This window comes from Rhineura floridana, chromosome 9 (assembly GCF_030035675.1).
Source record: "Rhineura floridana isolate rRhiFlo1 chromosome 9, rRhiFlo1.hap2, whole genome shotgun sequence".
Classification (NCBI taxonomy): domain Eukaryota; kingdom Metazoa; phylum Chordata; class Lepidosauria; order Squamata; family Rhineuridae; genus Rhineura; species Rhineura floridana.
Window position 1 is genome coordinate 2,125,767 of NC_084488.1, and position 25,053 is coordinate 2,150,819.

Consider the following 25,053-nt stretch of genomic DNA (forward strand, 5'->3'; position numbering starts at 1 on the left):
GGATGGAGCGACTCCCTTACGAGGAAAGGTTGCAGCATTTGGGGCTTTTTAGTTTAGAGAAAAGGCGGGTCAGAGGAGACATGATAGAAGTGTATAAAATTATGCATGGCATTGAGAAAGTGGATAGAGAAAAGTTCTTCTCCCTCTCTCATAATACTAGAACTCGTGGACATTCAAAGAAGCTGAAGGTTGGAAGATTCAGGACAGACAAAAGGAAGTACTTCTTTACTCAGCGCATAGTTAAACTATGGAATTTGCTCCCACAAGATGCAGTAATGGCCACCAGCTTGGATGGCTTTAAAAGAAGATTAGACAAATTCATGGAGGACAGGGCTATCAATGGCTACTAGCCATGATGGCTGTGCTCTGCCACCCTAGTCAGAGGCAGCATGCTTCTGAAAACCAGTTGCCGGAAGCCTCAGGAGGGGAGAGTGTTCTTGCACTCGGGTCCTGCTTGCGGGCTTCCCCCTGGCACCAGGCACTGTGAGAACAGGAAGCTGGACTAGATGGGCCACTGGCCTGATCTAGCAGGCTCTTCTTATGTTCTTATCTGGAATGGATTCCACAATCTATTGTGGTTATGTGTCAAATGAGTTACTAACAATATCACTGCTCCTTGGTACTTAATAGGCCTCACTGAGGACAAGGGGGCATAGTGTAACCAGAGGAACCTATTCCAGGTTTCACTATAACTTCTTTAATCTATCCTAAATGCCTATTTCCCTCATCAGATAGTCATATCATGGGGCACTTTGACATGGGGGTTAATCTAGTGTAGCTTGAAATGGTCTAGGAGTAGTTCATCTGAACTCTCTTGTCTCATAACCCATTCTGGAAATAGAATCACCTGAAACGCAATGATTCCCCAGGAACCATTCCATTCACCCTCAGTATCTGCCAGAGACAGACCTGATTTTCTGGTTCCTGTCCCTGGTAAATCACTGCCCCTGTGCTTGCCTGTTAGGGATGCCTTATTATATTTTTGTTAGTGTGAATTGCTACAGTGGTTGGCTCCCTCCCTAAGATTAGAACTCTGGATGTATGGATGTATCATGTCTCTGCTGCAGCGGTGAGACTGTGCTGGGACCATCAAGGGGCAAGCTTTTCCACCTGCCTTGCCCCACCCCTCTGCCTGGACCTTAGCAGGAAAAGCTGCAGGCTGAGAGGTGCTGCTGCAGGGGTGAGACTGTGCTAGGACTTTCAAGGGGCAAGCTTTTCCACCTGCCTTGCCCCCCCCCCTGCTCTTAGTGACATTTTTCTGGGAACTGCCCCAGGAAGATGAATGCTTTTGGTATGCTGTTCTTGTTTTTTAAAAATGTTAGAATTTTGTTAGTTTGATTTTTTTTTTGTAAATTGTATTGTTTTTATTTGTATTTTGTATTTGTATTTTTATTTGTGTGTAAGCTGCCTTGGGGGCCTATTTGGCCGAAAGGCGGCCTAGAAATAAAACGTAATAATACTAGTAATAATAACAGCGTGCATATAGGTTAATGCCTGTGCATGCGCAATACAGCAGAGCCTGCCATTTCACACAGGATAGCTGTTGAGGTATAGGGACAATTACGTTTTCACTGATTTTTTTCATTTCATTTGATCAATCACACATTTGGCTTGTAACTCAGTAGAGGACAGACTATTGCAGAGTAAATGAATAAAGCAGACAGTAAAGAGCCTCTTCAACAATATGTGATAGTGGAGAAGAGGCTCATGACTAATCTTTGGTAAAAGAAATGCACATCTCCATTTTCCTCTGTGATATGTATTCTCTCCCTATGAATACATTTCATCTGATGGATCACAAACTATGCATACCTGTGATGGTACATCTAGCCAAAGCATCTCTTTCTCAACTTTCAATAGCTTCACATACTACCAAAAACTTTGGCCACAAAATTCTAAAAGTTGTTATAATATGTAAAAATAATGTATGTTGACAACAGCTTGTCCACTTTAAGATTATTTCCTTCTGTAATAATTGCAGATTAGAAACTTTAAACTTCTTGCAGAGTATCAAATTACTAAAGAGATGTACCTCCAGTAAAGCTGTACCACTCAGCGCCATTTATGATGCCTCCTCGTTTCACAAAATTTCCACCACAACGCATTTCTGACTTGTCTGAGATGCCAGGGTGTGCATCGGCATAGGTTCTAGATAGCAATTTGAACATCTAAAAAGAAAAGTTGAATTATATTTAATTACTCTAAATGCTGTTTAACTCTTGGCCTTCCAGTGATTGAAACTCTGGGCCAGTTCACACTTGCTAGTTGCCCCACCAATGTCTCCAAAGAACAGGTGGTCAGGCCAGCCGGCCACAGCCGAACTGAGGCACCACTGTGTGAACCTTTGGGTTCTACAGGACAGAGCTTTCAGCATAATTGAGAAGCAGTGTTCCGAGGTGAAGAAATGCCTGAATTCCACCATGTATCCACAGTAGCATCTGGAGCTTTCAAACAGGCTGTGGCTTGCACAGCAGCCCACCAGTCCTAAGATATTATGGAAAATATGGTCACCTTTTTTTAAATTCAACTTGTTAAACTGGCTGAAAATGTCTGGCATGATATTTTGGCTCGTATATAATTTAATGTATAGTAGGCTCCTTTTGGGAGGAAGAGTGGGATGTAAATTTATTATTTATTATTATTTTTCAATAAAAAATAATTTTATTTTATATTTTTTTCAATAAAATGAGAGAGGAACATGGATGCCATCAATCTGGATTTGAACCTGATAAGAGCCGTAAGTCTACATTTATAGCCTTGACCAAGGAACCATGTTCGTCCTGCCTGGAGTACAACTGTTTGAATATTGACACTGTCCCCTCCTAATCCCATCATCTCCCCTGGATTCTTGACTAGTTTGGGTGGAGTTTTTGTCACTGTTTTTGTTTTACATTTGCATGTAGTGATCAGCAGCGTGGGATACTTGGTCATTTTTTCACTTGGAAGGAGATCCCATTAATTTCCATGTAAAGATGCTGAGAGTTATAGCCCCAAAGAAAGCACATGAAAATGCTTCTTCTGACAAACGTAATAAACATGACATCACTGCCCCCTTCTGCTGCCTTTTCATTTCACGAAGAGCTGCTCTCTCCTCATGTTTAATGCTTCTGGGGATGAAGATTTGGTGTTCTTGGGACAATTTCCAAGACTAGATGCTGAGTGGAATTCAGCCATTTTCTTCTTAAATACTATGACTCTTATTCTAAGTTGCAACGAATGTGCATATGGTGAGCCATTTAAACATATGCACTTGCTGTTTGTGGCAAGGCAATTGCTTGTCAGGCAATTCTTAATATATATTTTGGTCAGACATTTGAAAAATTCACACAAATTCACATTGTTTCAAACAGTTCTGCCACGTAGTATTACCTTGTCATCAGGGGTCGGGGAGAACATTTTCTCTTCCATTGGATGTACAGAGTAATCATAAGGATAAGAAACCACCAAATCACCCCCATGGAGACTGGCAGACAGTACAAATGGGATGGATTTGATCCACTTCATCACAGCTTTAGTCTCAGGGGCCACCTGAAAAAACATTTTTAAATGTTTAATCAGGACACATTTAAGATTCTCTCATTAAGACATATTAATGTCAAATGCAGCATGGCTATTATCACTGGGACGCTTTAATGAAGAGTCTCCGCAAAACAAGATATTGTGGTAGCCCATGAAATGAAGGACTGAGGTCATTTTAACATGCACTAATAAAAGGTTTCGCTACTGAAAATAACACAGAACTTAGTAACACTCCACATTATATCTCACAAATGTATACAAGAAAAGTATTTTGGCCCTGAGAATCTAAGGATATTGTTAAAGTACAAGTACATTAAAGGCATATAAAATAGAACATGTTCCATACATTTTTGTAATCCATACCTTACCCCACCAGTAAGACTGTGGAATTGGGAGGTGATCAGTACGTGCCCCTCTGATCCTTGATAGCCTGTAAGCTTCTGATGTCAAATCTGGGAAGTTCCTGTTCAGGTCGAGATTCTGGGCTGTTTGTCTCCCATTCGTCCATCCATTGTAGCCAGCCCCCTGGTTAGCATTGGACAAAAAGATCAACTCCAAAATTCTGGTGGACCCACATGTAACTTTTAGAATAAACATTGAAGCATAACCTATTGATTTTTTAAAATGTTATATTTAGTGACAAGAACTTTAGGAAGAGCCACAACAGCAGCTAACATGGAAGCTAAACTGAATAGTCATAACTAGAGATGGACACACAGAAGAATGCTTGCCCTGAAAATGAAGTGGCAAACTCAAGTCTGCCAAACATTGATCAAACATTGGGGAACTAATTTGTTCTGGTCCCCAAGAGGGGGAAGATTAACTTGGGGGCCAGGAGAGGGGGCAGATGATGGCAGCTCCAAGAGCAGCTCCTTCGTTGATGCTCCTTCCCGCGCACTTCTTTGAAAACTGGGGAAGACACAGCATACTGATGCTGCAGCATCTTCTTTTACCTAGGATTGTGGGAGTTGAACTAGTTTTTACCTATGGCAAAAAATGGCAGGAGAAGAACTGTGTCTGGGACGCAACAGCCTTTTAGCTCCGAAGGAACCCTAACGCCATCTACCCCAATCTTCTGACCAAGAGGCATAATCATCTACACACACACACACACTACCCCTCCCTTCTCATGAAATAAACTTTTCCAGATGACTCAGGTAAAAAGCCCAAATCACATGTTGCTGAGAAAAGCAAAAGAGGCTTGTGGGTTTCAAAGCAATTCCTTAGATTTTTGGATTTTGTTTTATGAATTCATTGTTAGCCACCTTGCGCGCTATATTTTAACTATATTCTTAATTAAAAACAAAATGAATGTTCCACACTATACTCTGCTAGATGTTTACCTCTTCTGCTGCAAGTTCATATCCATCTGGATTCATAGAAGGAAGGAGGTGTATTCGAGTATTGTTGATCAATGTCTGGATCCTGGAGTTCCCAAGAAGATATTCAGAACACAGATATTGGGCAAGGTAGAGCAGTAATTCTTTCCCCACAACTTCATTTCCATGCATGTTTCCAATGTATTTAAACTCTGGCTTAACTGTGAAAAGATGAGCAGAGATATGTTTTGCTGGGATGACTTCAAGGTATATATAAAAAAATGGAAGCTAAGCTTGGTATAGGCTCACTGGTCATTGTGGCTTGTCACAAGATGTCTGTCACAAACTGCCAAAGCATCTGTACAAGAACCATTGGCAAGACCCTTCACTAATCAGGCAAGGGGCTCAGTTTATCATGGAAACAAGAAGCCCACATATGGTACTGGAGGGTGTAAAAAGATCTGGTGTAAACATGAAACAAGCCAATAGTTTCATTTAGGGTAATTTGACAGTAATCATACACCACTATTACCAAAGAGCAAAATAAATACCTAAATAAATAAATAGCAGTGCAGCAATCGAATCAATTGCCTAGGGAGGTGGTGAGCTCTTCAACACTGGAGGCATTCAAGAGGCAGCTGGACAGCCGCCTGTCAGGTATGCTTTCAGTTGGATTCCTGCACCGAGCAGGGGCTGGACTTGATGGCCTTATAGGCCCCTTCTACTATTCTATGATTCTGTGATTTAGTCATTATTTAGTGAGTCTCAGTCCCCACCATAGTTCACAGTAATGGGCAAACTAGAGCTTAAACAGAAATGTGTATAATGAAACCCCAACAGATTGAGTTATTGTTCTTGCATCATGAAACTGTGATCTGAGGTGATAAGCAGCAATGAGAGGATGCGTAAGCCTATCCTGGCCACCCCCCTTTTCACTCAATCCATCCTGTGTGGCTCTGTGGTGTAGGGGCTAAGGAAGAGATCATGGTGCAGTCGACATGTTTTCTCTTACTAATTCACTCCCCTATAGTTTAAACAACCCTACCTCTTTCAGGAGTATTCTTCCCAGTTTGCCAAGGTTCAAGCAATGCCAATAATCTGTCTGAACAAGTCTCATATAGTTCTAATGTCCATTACTCACGCAATTCATGATGTCCAGGACTAGTAGAAAACTCAATCACAAAGAGGTCCTTCCCTTCAAAGCTGCGGCCAATACTGTACAAGCTGGTAATGTGGGAACACCTGGACACTACTTTTTTCAATTCTCTCACCATTTGGAGGAATGAGTGGTGGGTAAACTGAATGAGAGTAGGAGCCTCATTGAGGACATCTTCCACAAATTCAGTCTCCCCTGCAAGGTAAGAAAATGGGTTTAACTAGGTTAGCTCACTCATTTTTATGCCCACGTAGAAGATTATTCCGGCATCTGAATATATACCATTCCACAAATAACAGACTCCAAGAAATGAAGAGGTACGTCTAAATGAAACACAATAGCCAAATTCTATAGTGATTGTTTTCTATTTCAATGTCACATTACACATTAAGCCGTTCTGTTCCCTGTGTCTCTAAAGGGCAATTTACCTGAGGACTTGAGTACAGGAGACATTTTCTCCATCATGTTCTCTTTGTGTCCTGGCCTACCCCGTTGGAATCAGACTCAGAGCCAATGGTTGGTTTTCCCCCCATTGTGTTTAATGTGAAACTTAGCACAAAAGCTTTTCATAGATTATCTTACAGGTGGCACGGGTCTCTATGACCTTACAAGAGATTACTAGGCATGGCTACTCAAGCAAAGGCACAGCAGCAACCGGACACATCCCCTGGGACCACCTAAATAGGGCAGGGTGGGCTCACTACTTCCATGGGTCCTCTCTCTCAGATCAAGACTGGGCAAGCAAATGGGTGCTCTGTCACATGGGCAGGAGTGTGACCTGTGCAACCGCCAGTGTGTCCTGGCACCAAGGGAGGAAACACACCAGCCAGTTCCTCCCCAGTCCCCTCCTCTGGTGTAGCTGCCTGTTCTTCTCTCCCTGGAGGTGGATCCAGAGGCAGTTCAGGAGAGCTGATGGATTCTGCAGGGGTGGCGGGAGGAGGCTCACCGGCCAGCCCTGTCTCTTCAACAGTTGCCAGCAGCTTAGGGGTGGGGCTGTCACTGACCAGACCACTGAAAGTCTCCTCTGGTTGCAGCATCCTCCCTCTGCAGACCATCAGGGCCCTCGCCAGGATTCCAGTTCCAGTTCTCCTCCTCCTCCTGCTTCTCACTTTGCCAGGAGTTCTCTATGAGACCCATGACAGTTTGTGAACTTCTTTTGAATCAGAAGAATTCTTGCAGAAGGATGTTATACACACAGGTTTTTGCTGCATCCAGTTTCTGGGGCTATTCCCATAACTAGAAAGGGACCCGCAATTACTAAATCCAGACACCTCCCCTCCAAAAAGGCTGAACTAGCCATCCTGATTGACTGGTAGATATGCCCTTTTACGCCCCCACACATCTGGACTGAGGCCAAAGCTCTCTCTTTTATTCCTTGGGGAAACTGTTTTGAATACCTGACAGCTAAGAAAACTTATTCAACTCAACGTTTAATGTGGTATCCTGCACAGATATTAGGCCCAAGTCAAAATTCCCTGACATTACAATTTTGCCACCATTCACAGTTAGCAAAATTGCAGGTACTATTTTGGTGAATGTAAGAGGTGAGAGGGTGAAAGGTAGATAAACTTACTGGTGACTGCAGTGATCCCATGTAAGCTGTCACTTCCCCACCACCGCCACCTCTTTTAGAAATTCCATCAAAATGATGCTACCTGACGATGTATTGTTGTTCTGTCATGGCCCAAGAGTGGACCCCTATTATCAGAGGAGGAGTTGGAGGACAGAAAGAATGGGGGAAACTGACTGCAGGAGCAAACAGCCTCAGAAGACCCCACGAGAGACCCCTGTGGGAAGGGGAGTCCCAGGAGCCAGCAGTGAGTTCAGCTGCTCAGCCTAAGAAGGCAGCCCCAGACCTGCCACCCTCCTCTCATTCTGTCTGAGGATTCATCCTTTGAACTTTGAGCAGTACAGAGGAGCACCTCTCTACTGCCTGCACCACCTCTGGGGCCTGCAGGAAGCTTTGCTACAGCCAGCACCTGAAGAAAAGGGCACAGCCCATTTAAACAGTTTCCTTGGGTTGGCAGGAGGACAGGAAATACCAGCCTGACAGCAAAGCCACTTAGACCCCCAGAACATTACAGGAGCAACACGGTAGCTTACTGCTCTTGGGTGCCCTGTATCTAGCCTGACTCTACCCAGCTCCACAGTGAGATGAGTATGGTCCAACTCCCCTGCTGGTCCCAGCTTTGAGGGCCTTCTGAGGGAAAACGGCAGCAATCAGCCACCAAGAGACATGCTGCCACCACCACAAAACAGGTGGTGGCAAGGAAGGGTGAACCCAGGGGCTAGGAGCAACATGCCCCAATTTTCAAGATGAAAGTTCATTACCATGAATGTTCACAGCACACATGTAGTTTAGACCTGGGAGGTTCAAATCTCCAACTGTAATGCTCACCGGACCTGTATCTGTCAGCCTAAGCTATTTCATAGGGTTGTTGAGAGGATAAAATGGGAGAGACCACCCTGAGCTACCTGGAAGGAGGATGGGATAAAAAATATAATACATATTTAAAATCTTCAACAGTTCTTTCCTTTTTTATTTGCATTTTTATTATACAAAAATATTTAAAGTACAAGTACAAGGCCTATCTTGTGCCCCACCAGCTGTCTGGCAGTAACAGTCTTGAACTGCATGAGACCTTAGATGAAGGATAGGGCACTCTTGTTGACCTCAAGACTTATGGGGCTCCAGGGGAGCCAGCAGAGACCAATAACCCTTCTGAGACCACCACCTGAGAAGATACTCTGCTCAAAGAGGCTTCATGTTTGGAAGAATCAGTACATCCTGATTGGCCTCATCCTCTCACTCCAGACCCATCAAGTTCACTTGATGTCAGAGCAGAGATGGTGGAATGTTCATATTGAGATCCAGAATTGGGGGCAAAGTGTCTGTCTGACAACAATTCCTGAGCCCTACTCATAAGAAGGATGCCTGATAACTGAAGTGCTCTGGATCAGGGCCCTGATGACATGTCAGGAAGTGATGCCAAGCAATACCTACTATAAAGCTGCAATTTTCAATTGAAGCCTAAGCAGAGCTGAAGCAACCTCTAATTTTGCCTGTGCTCCCTGTTGGTTAGCTTCTCTGCTATTTTGAGTCTCCTGCACTCTGACTCCCTGGACAGGTCTTGGTAAGTCAGGATTGAGCCAAATTGCAGGGGCTTTAGGAGCACTCAGAAAGCTTTCTAGGAAAGCCTAGAACAAGGTCACAGAGGGATCTTTCACAAGACTGTATTTCACACTGCTGAGCTAGCAAGTGCATTTACTGGACCCCTGCTGAAGACCAAGGCTACGTTGTTGAATTCATGCAGCAGTTCAATGCATCAATGCATAAATCTTTACCTGGCTACTTAATGAAAGCATGAACAGAAACTAAACTAGGACTAAAGTCAATGCAATAGTGGTCAGAATGGAGATTTAAAAACTAAATGCATTGCTGATGTTTACAAAGGATTTGTAGCTAGAGAATCAAGCTTAGTCTTCTGGCACTCTGCCTTTTCCTGATGCACTAGTCCAAAGTGGGCTCTCCATTGTGGAGTCCCTCAGGGGTCGGTTTTGTCCCCCATGCTTTTTAACATCTACATGAAGCCTCTGGGTGCGGTCATCAGGAGTTTTGGAGTGCGTTGTCATCAGTATGCTGATGACATGCAACTCTATTTCTCCTTTTCATCTTCTTCAGGTGAGTCTGTTGATGTGCTGAACCGTTGCCTGACCGCGATAATGGACTGAATAATAATAAACTGAGACTCAATCCAGACAAGACTGAGACACTGTTGGTGAACGCCTTCCCCGCTCAGATGATGGATGTGCATCCTGTTCTGGATGGGGTTACACTCCCCCTGAAAGAACAGGTCCGTAGTTTGGGGGTCCTTTTTGACCCTTCCTTGTCTCTTGAGGCTCAAGTGGCCTCGGTGGCACGGAACGTGTTTTACCATCTCCGTTTGGTAGCCCAACTACGCCCCTATCTGGATGGCGACGACCTCGCCTCAGTTGTTCATGCTCTGGTAACTTCGAGATTGGATTACTGTAATGCGCTCTACATAGGGCTGCCCTTGAAGACAGTTCGGAAGCTTCAGCTAGTGCAGAATGCGGCAGCTAGACTATTGACGAGGACCAGTCGGTCTTCGCACATAACTCCTGTTCTGGCTTGCCTGCACTGGCTACCTATTTGCTTCCGGGCGAGATTCAAGGTGCTGGTTATGACCTATAAAGCCTTACATGGCGTGGGACCGCAATACCTGGTGGAACGCCTCTCCCGCTATGAACCTACCCGCTCACTTCGTTCAGCATCTAAGGCCCTCCTCTGGCTACCAACCCATCGTGAAGCCCGGAGGGTGGTTACTAGATCTAGGGCCTTTTCTGTGGTGGCCCCCGAGTTGTGGAATAGCCTCCCCGAAGAGGTACGCCTGGCGCCTACATTATTATCTTTCCGGCACCAGGTAAAGACCTTCTTATGCTCCCAGGCATTTTAATCATTTTAATCTTTTTAATTTTGTAATACTAATCCTTTTTATCATCTTATATTTTGTTTAATTGTATTTTGTTTTCATTGTGTCTTATATGTTTTGTGATTTTATTATTATGATGTATGTATTTTATCCTATTCTGTTTACCGCCCTGAGAGCTACTTGCTATGGGCGGTATATTAATGTAACAAAATAAATAAAATAAATAAAATGAAGTCTATCTGATACATTATGTATCCCCTGAAGCTAGACAGGAGTTTTATCAAATGCAGTCTTGGGGACAGTAGTTCATATAACTATACTGTGGACAATTGGACTAATGACATTTACTGTATGTCACTGTTCTGTAAAGTAAAGGTAAAGGTGTCCTCGCACTTGTAGTGTGAGTCGTTTGCGACTCTTAGGGTGACATCTTGCGACGTTTACTAGGCAGACCGTATATATGGGGTGGGATTGCCAGTTCCTTCCCCGGCCTTTCTTTACCCCCCAGCATATGCCGGGTACTCATTTTACCGACCACGGATGGATGGAAGGCTGAGTGGACCTCGACCCCTTTTACCGGAGATTCGACTTCCTCCTTCCGTTGGAATCGAACTCTGGCCGTGAGCAGAGCTTCAGCTGCATTACCGCCGCTTACCACTCTGTGCCACAGAGGGTTCTGTAGCACTCCTTTAAAAAAATTGGTTACATTTGAAGACAGCAGTGCATATTACCCACTCACTCCAGTTACCGAATGAATATAGTACTTTGTTTGTTGTGCTGCTTCTCCACAGGAAACCAAGATGTTTAACTCTATCCCTGTGAGCCATCCAAGATGCTACTTCTGGATGTTTACAGGGATGACTTCCTATGACTTTTAGCTCAGTGATTAACTTTAAATGGAAATATGAGGACCATAAAAGTGACTGGTTTGGCTTGCAAACCAGTATATTCATAAACATCACTGATGCTTCATATAAAGTAAGAACAACTACTAACATTTTTAGATGCAGAACACAGAAAATTTTGGAAAGATGAAGAACTGAAGTAAGATTTATGTTTTGAAGTATTAGAGGGGTGAAGAGGAAGCAAGAAGCAGAGATGTAAAAAAAATGGAAGGAAGCCCTGTAAATGAATAAACCATCCTATAGCTTCATTTAATGAGCGAGTACCACCAGAGCTGCTGGGAGGATTTTTTTCTGGCTTCACTATGGAATACGATTATGGGTTTGGGGTTGAGATGGATGATTTCTATGAGTCCCCTTCCAGCCTCTGATTTGGAAGCCTGCATCTGGAGGTGAGAAATCTGCTAGGCTGGCCAGATCTCCCTTTATTAGTCTAATAGAGTGGCCAGGTGAGTTAGTGGGCCTATCAAGTGCCCATTAACTGGCAAATGAACCAAGGAGATCCTATTGTTATTGAAACTCTTCAGGAGAGCCACCCCCCTTCCTGAGGCCAAGGAGAGGCTTGCGTTTTTTAGCTGAGATTGAGGAAAGGCTGGGAACTGGAGGCAGGCTGAGAAACTGGCTCTCTGCACTATGGCTTTAGGGTGCCTCCTGTAAGCCTGATGGAAAAAGAAAGATCTATCAGGCTGCTGATGCTTTGAACCCCTCTGTCCTAAGCTCAGGTTGGAACGTGTGTAAATAAATAAACCATATTTCATAAAGACACCACAGTCTCCACTGACCTTCTTTCCAAGGAACCAAACCCTGGGTATGTGCAGCTCAGAGATTGGGGTGGCGCGCAACAATAGTTTATGTGTCTGGAATTTTTTCCATAGCTAAAGATGGCATCAGGCCACAATATTCTCATGATTCTAAGGCACAGTCCTAACACTCACAGGTTAATCCTATTACTGGGTACTTGCTATTAATAGTGCCAGTATCCTGGATATTGTCTTTATTCTGTTTTATTTTAAAATAACCATGAAGCTCTCCTGTGTTTAACACTTTGCAGAACAAGCCATACAAATAGTTAAAAGTTAGGTTTTCTTCTGCATGGTCCACATTTCCAAACATTCACAGAAATACAAATGGTAATAACACTGTAGGACATGGATTAGTAGGAATGTAATGAGACACTTCTCTTTTGGACATTTGGCTCTTTGGGGATACTGGTTTCTCTTTGGGACATTAAAACTGCATTAGAATTTATTTATTTATTTATTATTTGATCTATATCCCACCCTTCCAGCAGGAGCCCAGGGCAGCAAACAAAAGCACTAAAACACTTTAAAGCATCATAAAAAACGGACTTTAAAATACATTAAAACAAAACATCTTTAAAAACATTTTTAAAAGCTTTCAAGACATAAAAAAAGGTTAAAAACATATTTTTTTTAAAAAAAAGGTTTAAAAGCATTAAAAAGCAATTCCAACACAGATGCAGACTGGGATAACCACTATAACTGTGTGCAGGATTCCAATCTTTGTCCCAAGTGGCCATTATATACTTCATCACAGCCAGGACTGATTTACATGGACCTGAGCCGATGTCAACCCAACAGCGTGATCCAAACACAAGATCCACCAGGATGAGAGTGTTTAGATTTAGCAGATCTTGGGCTTTTCCAACCCTGCCAGGGCTTAGCTGGCGTGATTCTCTCACTGCAGCTCAGCTGGCAGAATTTAAGCAGGTATAATTTAAATGTAAATGTACTGCCTTCAAGTCAATTCTGACTTATGGCGACCCTATGAATAGGGTTTTCATGAGGCTGAGAGGCAGTGACTGGCCCAAGGTCACCCAGCGAGCTTCATGGCTATGTGGGGATTTGAACCCTGGTGTCCCAGGTTGTAATTTACACCAGCATAAATTATGCCAGCTTTCTATAGTTTGGATTGCTCTGCAAGCTGTTTTTGCATAGGCTACACCAGTAATCTGGGTACAGATCACCAGCAAAATGCCTGATTAACAGAGCAATCCTAACTATAACAAGCTGGTGTAATTTACATGAGTATAAATTATCCCTATTCCAAACTCCATTTAGGAGCTTCTGAGAGGAGCTACTGCCAGCTGGGCTGGCAGGTGAATGTGGGCCCAAGTTTTGAGGATTGTGCCGTAGGTCAAGCTGAACAGGATTTAGAATACATGAAGTTTCTCCTTGCCCCCTGTGCCCCCCCACCTCCCTTGGACCAACCTTTTGGGGGGATTTACATCAGCTTAAGTTACACTGACAGAACCCTGGATGAGTTGGGGTGAGGGACTTATGCCACCTTAGCCCCAGCTCACCCAGGAAAGCCTAAGATCCACTGAATTCAAACGGTCATCCCAGCAGATCTTGGGGTCTGTAGTGTACTGTTAGTGACTGACTTCTCAACTTTCCTTCTTAAAAGACTAGCTCACTGGCCATCTGGATGACAAATTCATCATCTGATTCAACCCAAGTCAAAGCAAGCTGATTTCAGCAAGCCAGATTCAGTCTTATCAAAATGACTGGCCTTTAGTCAATCACTAATATGTTTGAATTCTATGGATCTGAATTATTGACTAGGCTACAGACAAAAAGACTTAGGATTGTGTCCACAGTCTTAAGACCCTTTATTTACAATGCTTTGCCAAATTTCTAGGCATGCTGATTGGATTTCAATGTAGCAGAATATATAAAACACATAGACACGGCTTTGGTTCTTACCTCGCAGCTTTGCTAACGGATCAAAGCATCCTTCTGCTTCATCCACAAAAAAGCGGTCACAGTCTAAGAAGTAAGGCCAAGCCATGTCAATTGCATCAAAGGCAGGAAGGCAATTTTTTCTCAGAGCTTCACAGACTTTACGACAAGGCTTAATGACTTTTCCTTCTTCACATTTTGGGGCCATAATAGAGCAGCCCAGAAACCTCAGATCAGGATTGCATTCTCCCTGCAGCAAGTTGTGGAGAACACTCATCAAGATATATTCGGAGCTGTATTCAATCACTCCTCTGGACTTCTGATCCAGCAAATTAGGGAAAAGTGTTTTCGAATAGGATACATCATTGCAGGAACCCAAGCTGATGTCCACGCATTTTGCTGCAAGAAATTAGACAACAATCTAGGATTAAACTTTAGGAAACAAGGAGCTTTCATTGAATTTATTCTTCAATGGCTTGTCCGGAAATTCATCACAATATACCAGAATATATCTAATATGAATATTTTCAAAATAAAATTTACTCTGCAGAATTTTTGAGCTCTTCATTGTAAGGACTCAAGTATGAAGGAGACATAGAGGCGTGTCTGTTAAGATACAGAAATCATCTGGATTTGTGTTGCATTTGCCACAATTTATCCATCATGGACTAAGGATGGGGTTCACTGCCTAGTTCCAATCCGTTTCTATTCTGATAGTCTGTCATTCCATCCCAATCTGCCCTTTTTTTGTTCCCGCTTGCTTTGGCACTTGCAGATTCAATCAGCTTTGTTTTGGGTTTTTTGGTTGTGAAACAAATTGTGTAATTTTTAACATAAATGCCTATGTAAGTGATCACAGAGTTCCACATGGTTTATTTTGTCCAATTATCACACCTACATACTGTTATGAATGCATCAACTTAGATGAAATTATGAAGAAAATGGTGTAAAACTGGGGGGGGGGGTCAGGGAAAAAATCCATGCCGATTACAGCCACGGCCCACTGCAAAAAAATCAGTGCCAGTCCAAAAAGATAGCAGACTGTCGAATTCAGTCGGAATCTGGTACTAAGTACGATTTAGCGAATATTCTCCCCCATTCCTATCTTGAATGTAGGTTTCCATATTGTGTTCAGCCCAGAAACTGAGTGCAAGAATCTACAGGAATCTATTCTGGCAATATACCGCTAAGCCAGATCATGGTGGTAGCTCCAGGCAGCCATGGTTTGGCTTAGCATTATGTGCAAAAAAGGGTCATTATATTGCTTCTCTGTAATTGAGCTGTGCCATCCTGCCTACTATGCATGAAAAAGATAGACAAGGAGGACTGGCTGTGATAATTTGTCTTTTACTGATTGGTGGGCTATGACTGTTTTTCCAGGTATGCTGTGGGCAGGGCCGGTTCTAAAGGGCGGCCAGGTTGGGCACTGGCCCGATGGCCCCGGAGCTACAGGAGCCCCTGAGGGGCCCTCCGCTTCCCTTCTGTGATCTGCGCCTCCCACGCCCCCCACTTACCTGTCAGCCGGCTTTTTAGCATTGCCCTTCATGAAGATGGTGGCCGCAGCTTCCCTAAGGTACTGAAGCCGCTGCCGCCATCTTAGTTGATGGCAGAGATGTGCGCGCATAGCATGCACATGTGCCATCAACAAAGATGGCAGCGGAGGCTTCATTAACCTTAGGGAAACCGCGGCCACCATCTTCTTTAAGGGCAATGGTAAAGACTAGACAGGTAGGGGGGCTGCGGGGGGGCACACGGGGGGGCACACACGTGCACACACCCACACACCGGGGGGCCAGGGCAAGCTGATGCCCAAGGGCCCCTGCAAGCCTGGAGCCGGCCCTGGCTGGGGGTGTGTCATTTTTACACTGTTTTTATGTTTTCTACCTGTGTGTCTGTTTCCACCCCTTCCAGTCTAAGCATGCAGTGGATATAGTGGCTGTTGCACTGGAGTAGGTGGTATACTGCTGGTCCCAGCATGATTGGTCATGACTATCCAGCTAGAATAGTTTACTAATGAGAATGAACTTGTGTTTCTTCTTGTTCTTACATGACTATCTTTCTGAATAAACTTTTTTTAAAAAAAGAATGTCCACTAACTTTTGCCTTGATGGGTCAGAAGTTTTGGCCCTGAACTCCCTTGATTCTACACAATCTTCATATTTTATTCATTCAGTTATCCATTCATAAAATTTCGTATCTGCCCTTCACCATAAGGGCAATACAATCATGCAATTAAAAAGAAATAAAACAGTTTACATAAAATTTAAAAAAATGTAAAACAATTCCAAGTAAAACCAGCACAATATAGATTAACTAAAGAGAAGAGGTGGCTCCCACAAAACTACCTTTACTGCCAAAGGCTAGATAAAGAGGTGTGTTTTCATCATATGATGGAAGCTATATAATGAAGATGCTAGACACACCTCTGTGGGGAGGGAGTTCCACAATTTAGGGGCTGCCACAGAGAATGCCGTTCCCAGACCACCACCACCTGAGCTTCTGAGGGCAATGGAACTACCTAGAGAGGCCCCTGTGTTGATCCTACAACCCAGAGAGACGGTAGAGAAAGAGGTATTCTTTCAGATGTTCGAGACTTAAGTCATTTAGGGCTTTAAACACCAATGAGAGCACCTGCAGTTTGGACCAGAAACCAACTGACACCAGCACAGCTGTTTTAAAACAGTGGTTATTTGAGTTCTAATATTATTCTTTAGAAAGGTAAATAGTGCTATTGCAAAGCACCTGCGTTAAATATGAAAAGGTACATAGATATTGTGTCAGACCAGATTCTGTATGGGTACCCAATATTAAATATGTTATGAAGAAGTAGCAACTGGGTGAGATATGAGCATATCTTCATATCTGTTTGTGCGAGGAGGTCTGGTGGGGGGGAGGACTCAGTAAAGTAAATTAAAAGACAGTTTGGTAGTCCAAAGGACTTTGAGATTTAAATTCAAGAAAGAAAGAAAAACAGACATATTTTACCTTTATTTTCTGCTGGGGATTGACACTGGGCTGAAAAAGAGAGAGAAGAAGAAAAACAACGATTGTCATGAAATGAATTTAAATGTGGCTGATTCAAATTGCAGCACATTCAATAGAATCGTTTTGTCTCCCCTTCCGCAGTGCCAGTTCTCAGCTCCTTCTCCATCTTTACATCTGCTGCATCAGTGTTTGTTGGCTTATTTACCACAGAATATTTATCATGAAGTTAGCCACATCAAATATCAACACATGAAGATATGTCTGTTCACTTGATGAGTTTTGAATTTCTCCCAGGAACATCTTATGCTCCAGTAATATGGCAGATGCTGTGGGGGCAGGTAGAGTAGCAGAGATGTGATAGAAGGATGCCTATTGTGACGTCTGAGCTGAGATAAGGGCTGTAAACACACCAGTCACCAGATCAATGTGCTTCCATTAGCCACACCCAGAGCTTGGCAAAGTTACTTTTTTAAACTACAACTCCCATCAGCCCAATCCAGTGGCCGTGCTGGCTGGGGCTGATGGGAGTTGTAGCTTTAAAAAGTAACTTTTCCAAGCTCTGGCCACACCCAGAGGGGGAACGGGTTGATCTGCCTTTCAGCTGCAAAATCTCTGTGAAGCTGAATTTTTTAAAAAAATATGTACTCAAGCTGCTCTCACTGGGTTCTAAAGTAAAAAGGAACGGGGTTGACTAGCCTCATGTGCCCCTGTTTTCAGAAGAGAGAGGTAGAGACACACTGGAATTGGCAGAACAGTGGGTGTGTTTCTACCCAAGACTTGGATTGGTGTTTTCCCAGCTAGCATGCTTAGTCACAATGCTACATCATGGTGAAGAGTATGAGCTGAGAAGCTCCAGATTCAAATCTCACTTATTTACTAGCGGGTCATAGGCTACCATTCCCTTAAGTCACTATTTCCTTAGCCTCAACTCCCATTCTCCATGTGGCAGTAATAATATTGGCCTACCTTACAGGTCTTCTGTAAGGATTATGAAGATAATATATGCAAAGTGGTTTAAACAGCACATGAAAAATTCTACTACTGCTATTGCTACTACTAATGATAATTACTACTACTACTGCAATGTTTGTGTGTACTTAGAACACTAAATGGAAAATGAAATGAGGCTAACTGTATGATATCTATATTCATTCCTCTCTTTTCCAAAGGGGGAGGTGGATAAATCCAACAAAGATACCACCAAATCAAGCGTATCATCCCACATTCACTGTCTTCTTCAGTCGCTCCACTACCTGGCACTGAAAGAGTCCTTCCTTTCAGTTATCCTATCCCAGCCTTCCCCAACCCGGTTGCGCTGGCTGGGACTCATTGGAGTTGTCGTCCAAAACATTTGAAGGGCACCCGATTGCGGAAGGCTGCCCTAGCCCCGTTCGTCAAGTAAGAACAGTAGGAGGCCTGAAAAGGCTTTGTACTGTAGCCCAGCACTGTATGGCTATCTAAGCAGTAGGCACACGCACGTCTTCTCAGCAGACTCGCCACCCTGCCATGTGGCACTGGGACAGGGTAATGCCCTAACATTCACAGTGGGTAAAACCTTTATTGGGACCAAGCAAGATATCACAAACGTTTTAAGGTTTGTGACAGAATATAGGGACTGGGCAAAATTCAATTCAGTTTGCATTTAAAGGTGAACCTACCTAACTCACATCGTCTCAAACTATGCATGACCTGAAACCCAGCCAGCCTTTGAAATTCTCACTGCTGCAAACTTTGCAGTGCACTTCTCCAGCCAAGTACTATGTACAAAAATGTATATATGCATGCGGTGAGTATAAGAATGCAGGTCTCCATGTAAATAACAGACAAAACGCATTATATTAGGGGAAATCACTACACAAAATTGTGTATATTAGGCAACAGTGCATACAAGAATGTATATATTAGGAGAAAATTGCACTAAAACACTGATAAATTTTCATGAGGCCTTTTTAAAAAAATGCAAACTGATGTGGAAATATGGGTGAGAACCTGAGAGAAACCAAAATTGCCCAATCCTATTCACAAGTCAAGACTTCAGTTTCTCAGAAATGGGGAGCAGCCATTGCTTCTTTTATCCCAGAATCCTAGGTGTGTCACCTAATATCTGTAGCGCCTGGGCGGGACTTAATTCAGGCTGCAATTTCATCTTGGAATTGAGTCTACAAGCTTGACCTAATGGCTACATCAGCCTAATTTTTGTACTTTTTTTTTTTTAAAAAATCTTCATCTCTATCACCCTCTGTGGTGTGTTACCACTTGCCTGAAGAAGAGTTTTGGAGAACATGAAATCTTTCCACACATTGTGCCATTTTAATCGGTCCTAATAAAGGTATTGCACACTGTGGGTTCCGGAGGTTTTTTTTCTTATGGTCCAACATGCCTCCCTTTGTTTTTCACATAATGTCTTCATTTTAATTAAGCAAGTTAAATGTACAGAGAAGGAAGGGAAGGAGATCATCCTTTGGGGAATTTGAGAAAGAGATGGAAATTGAGAGGGTGTTGGAAGAGGAGTGAAGAAGAAGTCAAAGCTGGAGAACGAACAGAGACAGACCCCTTTTTTAAACAGTCAGCTTAGTTTAGCTAATCACCAAGATAACTTGGAATTGATTTGGTATCCTGCCCCAAGTATTGTTGTGTAATCTGATTTGTAAATCAAATTAAATAAATACATAGACAATTGGGACAACTGAATGCTTGTTGCTGGATGGTAGAGCTTTTTTGCTAGAGCCAGAGAATTTATTTTAAAGATGACATGAACAGTAACATCCTGTGTAACAATGGTAACACAGAGGAAGATATATAACTACTGATACTTTTCTTATTTAGTTATCATGCAATAGCATAGCTAGAAATTATGTAAGTAAGATAATTTGAAGTAGAATAAATTGACCTGCTTCTGGGGGAAGTAATAATAAATAATGTTGGAAGTAGTGAAATTGATGATTTTCCTCTTTTCATGTCCTTAACCTTTCAGCTCCTATGTGTTCACAAAGGCATGAAAACAAATCCAACCCTTGGGTAATTTGTATGTTGCTCCCAAGATGCCTGCAATAAAGGGCTTCTAAACTCCGAATCTCTTAGATTTCATACAGATACACATTGGTACTGAAATAAATTTGCAGACAATCTTTCTCTGCAAATTTTTGTGTCATGTATTCACCAGATACTCTCTGAATATTCATGTTCAGAACACTTTGCAGTTAGTTTAATAAAGTTGTGACTTTAATAAAGGTTTTTAGCTTTCATTCCAGGTATAGGGGAAACAAAAGCAAAATTGATCAACTGCTTATATCCACAATGCCTTCTATTGCCACTAGCTCTGGACTTTTCTTCTGCACCATCAGCTGAATGATCTGCTGTTTCCGAAGTTAACAGGAAACAACACTTTGCCCATCCAAAAATGTTAAATGTCTAAACTGCTTTGAAAGTCAGTCAAGTGATTGGAATGGATGCCAAACCTTGAATAGTCATCAAGCTGCATGCACACCCTGTGGTCTGTAACTAGCACAGCCATGGTCGGAGGAAAGTCATATGCAGGGCTGCAAAGAACCCTGGTCATCAATTTATGTAACCTTACATCAGAGCTTGGAAGTAACTCGTTATTTTTAACAAGTTACTTGTAATTCGTTACAATTTTAAATAACAAGTGGATAATTCCATTACATTTGGCAAGTAACAGAACAACTAGTAATTTCGCTACTTTTCAGCTGCAAGTTTAACGTTTCCACGTTAGGTTGCACGTTACTTGGGGGCAGGAACAAGGAGAAGACAGCTCCTGGCTGTGATTGGTTAACACAAGACATGTGCCTCACACTGATTGGACCTCTGCGCAGACTCTCTCTTCCCTCGTGATCTGTGTTAGGATGCACGAGGGAAGAGGTGAATAGGCAGGGCCTGCTAGCGTCTGAGAGGACAAAATGGACACCAGAGGAAAAAGCCAGGGCAAGGACAACAGAGGAGAAAAGGCAGCAGCAGAATGGCGAAGAGCTGTGGAGGTGAGTGATGATGATTTGTGTGTGTGTGTGTGTGTGTGTGTGTGTGTGTGTGTGCCCCCCCGTGGCACCATTCTGCTCCTCCGCCCCCCCACGGCACCGTTCTGCCCCCCCTACTGCCTCTCCTTGCCTCTGCCGCCCCCTCCATCAATCACAAGGCACTTCCGAAACTTCGGCCTACCTACTTCTCTTCCTTCCCCCCCTTTTTGAACTCTCCCCCTTGTTCCCATGCATACATACCTGTGTGCTGTATTTATCCAGACAGAGCACTCCTGCCTTTTTAAATGCCGGCTAGCTTTTTATTGTATATTTATTTGAACTCCATCTTTCTTTTTATTTGTATTTTTGTCCTGTTTAATCACAAGAGTGAATTGTATGTGGGACAAAAACTGTCTCAGTAATAATAATAATAATAATAATAAATCATTAGGCGTATAATGAATGGCTTAAGGCTGATTTTTTTGTTCTTGGCAGAGATGAGGTGAGAAGTAGGGTCCTTGCAGCTCCTCCTCTCAGTCCCCCAGCTCTCAAACTCATGTTCTGTGAGAAAGAGAGAGATTCCCAGTCCCAGAGAGAGATAGACTGTTGACAATCTCTGCTAATATCTATACAAATGTACATAACATGCATCACCTGAACTCACATGATCTAGAGTTACCTTAGATCTTGCAAGATTTGCAAATGAGAAGCAATAGGGTTTTATATTAGTTCTGATTGTCTATTGGGCTATCATAGGTTATATGTTTTTTTCATTTTCTATGGCAAAAACTCCAACTTCAGTGGAATTTATGTGATGTGTTCTAATCATTTGAATTTGGCTAATGAATGCTTTATTCTTTCATCAGAACTTTAGCAGTAGTACTAAAATATTAATAAAAAAGAAAAGGGAAAGAAAAAATACTTTACATACATCATTCAGCTGTATTGCTAATTATAGATATAGATATAAAAGATAAACGGCATTTTGTCAAAAGTATTTTTGTCTACATTTTATACCTCCTCCTTGGTTTTCCAAGCTTGGCATGGAATGCTTCTAATACAGAATTAATTTGAAATGCTGCATATTCATTATCATAATCATCATATTCAAAATAAAAAATATATGTACCGCCTTCAAGTTGATTCCAACTTATGGTGACCCTATGAATAGGGTTTTCATGAGGCTGAGAGGCAGTGACTGGCCCAAGGTCACCCAGTGAGCTTCATGGCTATGTGGGGATTTGAACCCTAGTCTCATTTTGTTCTCACAACAACCCTGTGAGATAGTAGGTTAGACTGGCCCAGGCAGGGTTATTCAGTGAGCAAATAGGATCTCTTTTAATTGTGCTATCGACCTGCTTACTTCCACTCTGATTGGGGCATTTGCAGCATGGAGAAGAGATGGGGGCACATCACAGCTGAAGTTCACCCATATAGGAGCATTATCTCTTGTTTATTACAGAGACGCCTGTTGCAGGTTTTGCTGCTGAGAGCAGCAGTCAGTTAGTGCGGCCACTTGAGTCACAGCTTGTTGATCCTGAGGAGGCAAAACTAGAAAGTGAGGTTCAGAAAGGAGGCCCTGTGCATGAGGAGGAGGAGGGCATGAAGCAGTGCCAGTTGCCCACAGCCACATCTGCAGAACAGCAAGTACCATGGTTTGGCTTTGAGAAAGCTTGTACATTTGTGAGCCAGAGTGGGAAAAATGTTGTTGTACGATGCAATTACTGCCTTCCAAGGATCAAAAATCTGAGATCAGCTGTTTCCTCCTCATCCAATGTGAGGAAACATTTTGAGGTAAGCCTTTGTCATGCTGGTCCTCAAAGAGTGTCCATTGTCTATTTATGTTTAAATTGTGAAGTTTCTCTTCCATTTTTTCTTGGATTCATGCTTTGTTCTTCTTCCTCAGAGCGCACACCCTGAGAAGCTGAGAGCAATTGAAGAAGCAATAAAGGCAAGGAGACGTGGCCTTCCTGAACCAATGCATGACACCCCTCCTCCCAAAATGCTGAAGCAGCAGCAGACAACCCTTGAGAGGTGGGGATCTGGCAGGGAGCCTGTCACCCAGAGCAATCTCGACAGGAGAATCATTGATTTCATTGTAGAGGAGACATTACCACTTCAGACTGTGGACAAACCATCATTCATTAATCTGGTTCGCATTGGACTCCCCAAAGATCTCACCATCATATGTGCCAAGACTCTGAGAGACAGAATTGAGAAGAGAGCATGCCACATGAGAGAAACTCTTGCAAACCAAATGGGTGCTGTGGCATATATAGCAACCACTGCCGATTGTTGGACCAATGGCAAGAAGAGTTACTTTGGGGTAACAGCCCACTGGATCAACCCAACTACCCTGAAACGTGAGGTCAGGGCCTTGGCTTGTAAGCGTCTGAAGGGGCGCCATACATACGATGTCCTTTCAAAAGCACTGCATGATGTACATGTGCAGTACAGGATCCACAACAAAGTTATGTGCACTACTACAGACAATGGCTCCAACTTTGTGAAAGCGTTCAGAGTTTTCATGGCCAAAGAACCAGTGGAAGCTGCAGGCACCAGTGACGATGATGGTGATAACCAGGAGGAGGAGGAGGCTGAGGTGGAGTTTGTGCCTATCTGTGAGATCCTGGACACAGGACCTGAGGCAGAGGAAGAAGCTGCAGACTCAGGAGAGGATTTTGTTTTACCACCACACCAGAGATGTGCTAGCCACACCCTCAACCTTGTGGCAACACAAGACATAGAGGCCATGCTTTCTGACTCCTCCAAAAGTAGTCTTCTTGGTCCTTTCAAGAAACAGTTTCGTTCCTTGATGAGAAAGTGCAGCAAGTTGTGGTCCAAGCAGAACCAGTCAGCACAGATTGCTGAGTATATCCATGTGCAATATGGTGTGTATCTGAAGGTACCGAATAAGACCAGGTGGAATTCCACCTTTGATGCGTTGAAGCAACTACATGAGCTCCTGTCAACTGTATCACTAAAAATGCATGCCATAATGGACCGCTGCTCCTTGTCCAGGATCACAGCTGCTGAGATTGAAGTGGTACAGGAATACACAGAGATTATGGAGCCACTAGCCCAGTCCCTAGATATCCTGCAACGGGAGAACGGCATGTATTTGCTACCAACGCTCTGCAATCTGGACCGCAAGTTAGAAGGACTGGAAAACAAACCTGAGAGGTACACATACTGTTTTCAGCTGCTGAGAGGTGTGCGTGAAGCCCTAAGAAAGCAGTTTGCAGCTATCTGGGAGGACAAGAGGCTTCTTCTGGCAGCCTGCCTACACCCTCGCTTCAAACTAGATTGGCTGGAATCGTGTCAGGCCGCCACCCATACCAACAAGTAAGAACATTAGGGAAGCCCTTTGGGTGGATTACTCCAAGGGAAATGTTGTCTCAAGGGAGGCATCAGAGGGCTTAAGGTGGTAGGCAGGGGCTGGGCCTTTTCTTCCTGGGGCAACCTTGGGTTGCTGCAGGTAATCCTTAAGGGTCTGCTGTGCTGCCCCATGAGTGTGGTGACTTGGTCACCTTCCTACCTTCCATGTCATCATCTACAGGCTCAGGCTGGACCCTGAACCAGGGGACATGACAAGCATCAGGAAATGAAGAGCAGATGATGGTTTCCTAATATATATGTGTTAACATATCCTCTCTCTTTCTTAGATACACAATGGAAGCCTTGTTGAAAGCTGAAATAAAGATGGGTGTACTTAATGAGGACAGTGATCAGTCTTCAGATAAAGACCAGGAAGGAGATGACTTAGAAGATGACTTCTTTAACTTTCTGCCCCAGGGCAAGAAGTCAGCAGTGGACACTGCTGAGGAGGAACTGGTGAGGTACCTGAGGTCTCCCAGCAGGGAAGTGTCATCACTCCATGGCTTTCCACGTGTGCTGCGGTGTTTTTTGCAGCACAACACAGGCATGCCTTCAAGCGCCGCAGTAGAACACCTGTTCAGTACTGGTGGCAACATAATGACTGTACCTTTTCTGTAGTGGCCCCCGAACTGTGGAACAGCCTACCTGTGGAGATACGCCTGGCGCCTTC

General features: G+C 43.3%; 1 protein-coding gene across 1 annotated transcript in view; it reads right to left on the bottom strand.

The window, feature by feature from the left end:
• Positions 1 to 25,053, bottom strand: part of CPZ (carboxypeptidase Z) — a 68,410-nt gene that overhangs the window by 21,267 nt on the left and 22,090 nt on the right. The window contains exons 3-9 of the mRNA XM_061584607.1: positions 17,035 to 17,064; positions 14,074 to 14,448; positions 5,980 to 6,189; positions 4,863 to 5,059; positions 3,883 to 4,044; positions 3,370 to 3,528; positions 2,033 to 2,168 (exon numbers count right to left, since the gene is read on the bottom strand). Of these exons, the coding sequence (XP_061440591.1) occupies positions 2,033 to 2,168; positions 3,370 to 3,528; positions 3,883 to 4,044; positions 4,863 to 5,059; positions 5,980 to 6,189; positions 14,074 to 14,448; positions 17,035 to 17,064 (1,269 nt within the window). The remainder of the gene's footprint in view (positions 1 to 2,032; positions 2,169 to 3,369; positions 3,529 to 3,882; positions 4,045 to 4,862; positions 5,060 to 5,979; positions 6,190 to 14,073; positions 14,449 to 17,034; positions 17,065 to 25,053) is intronic.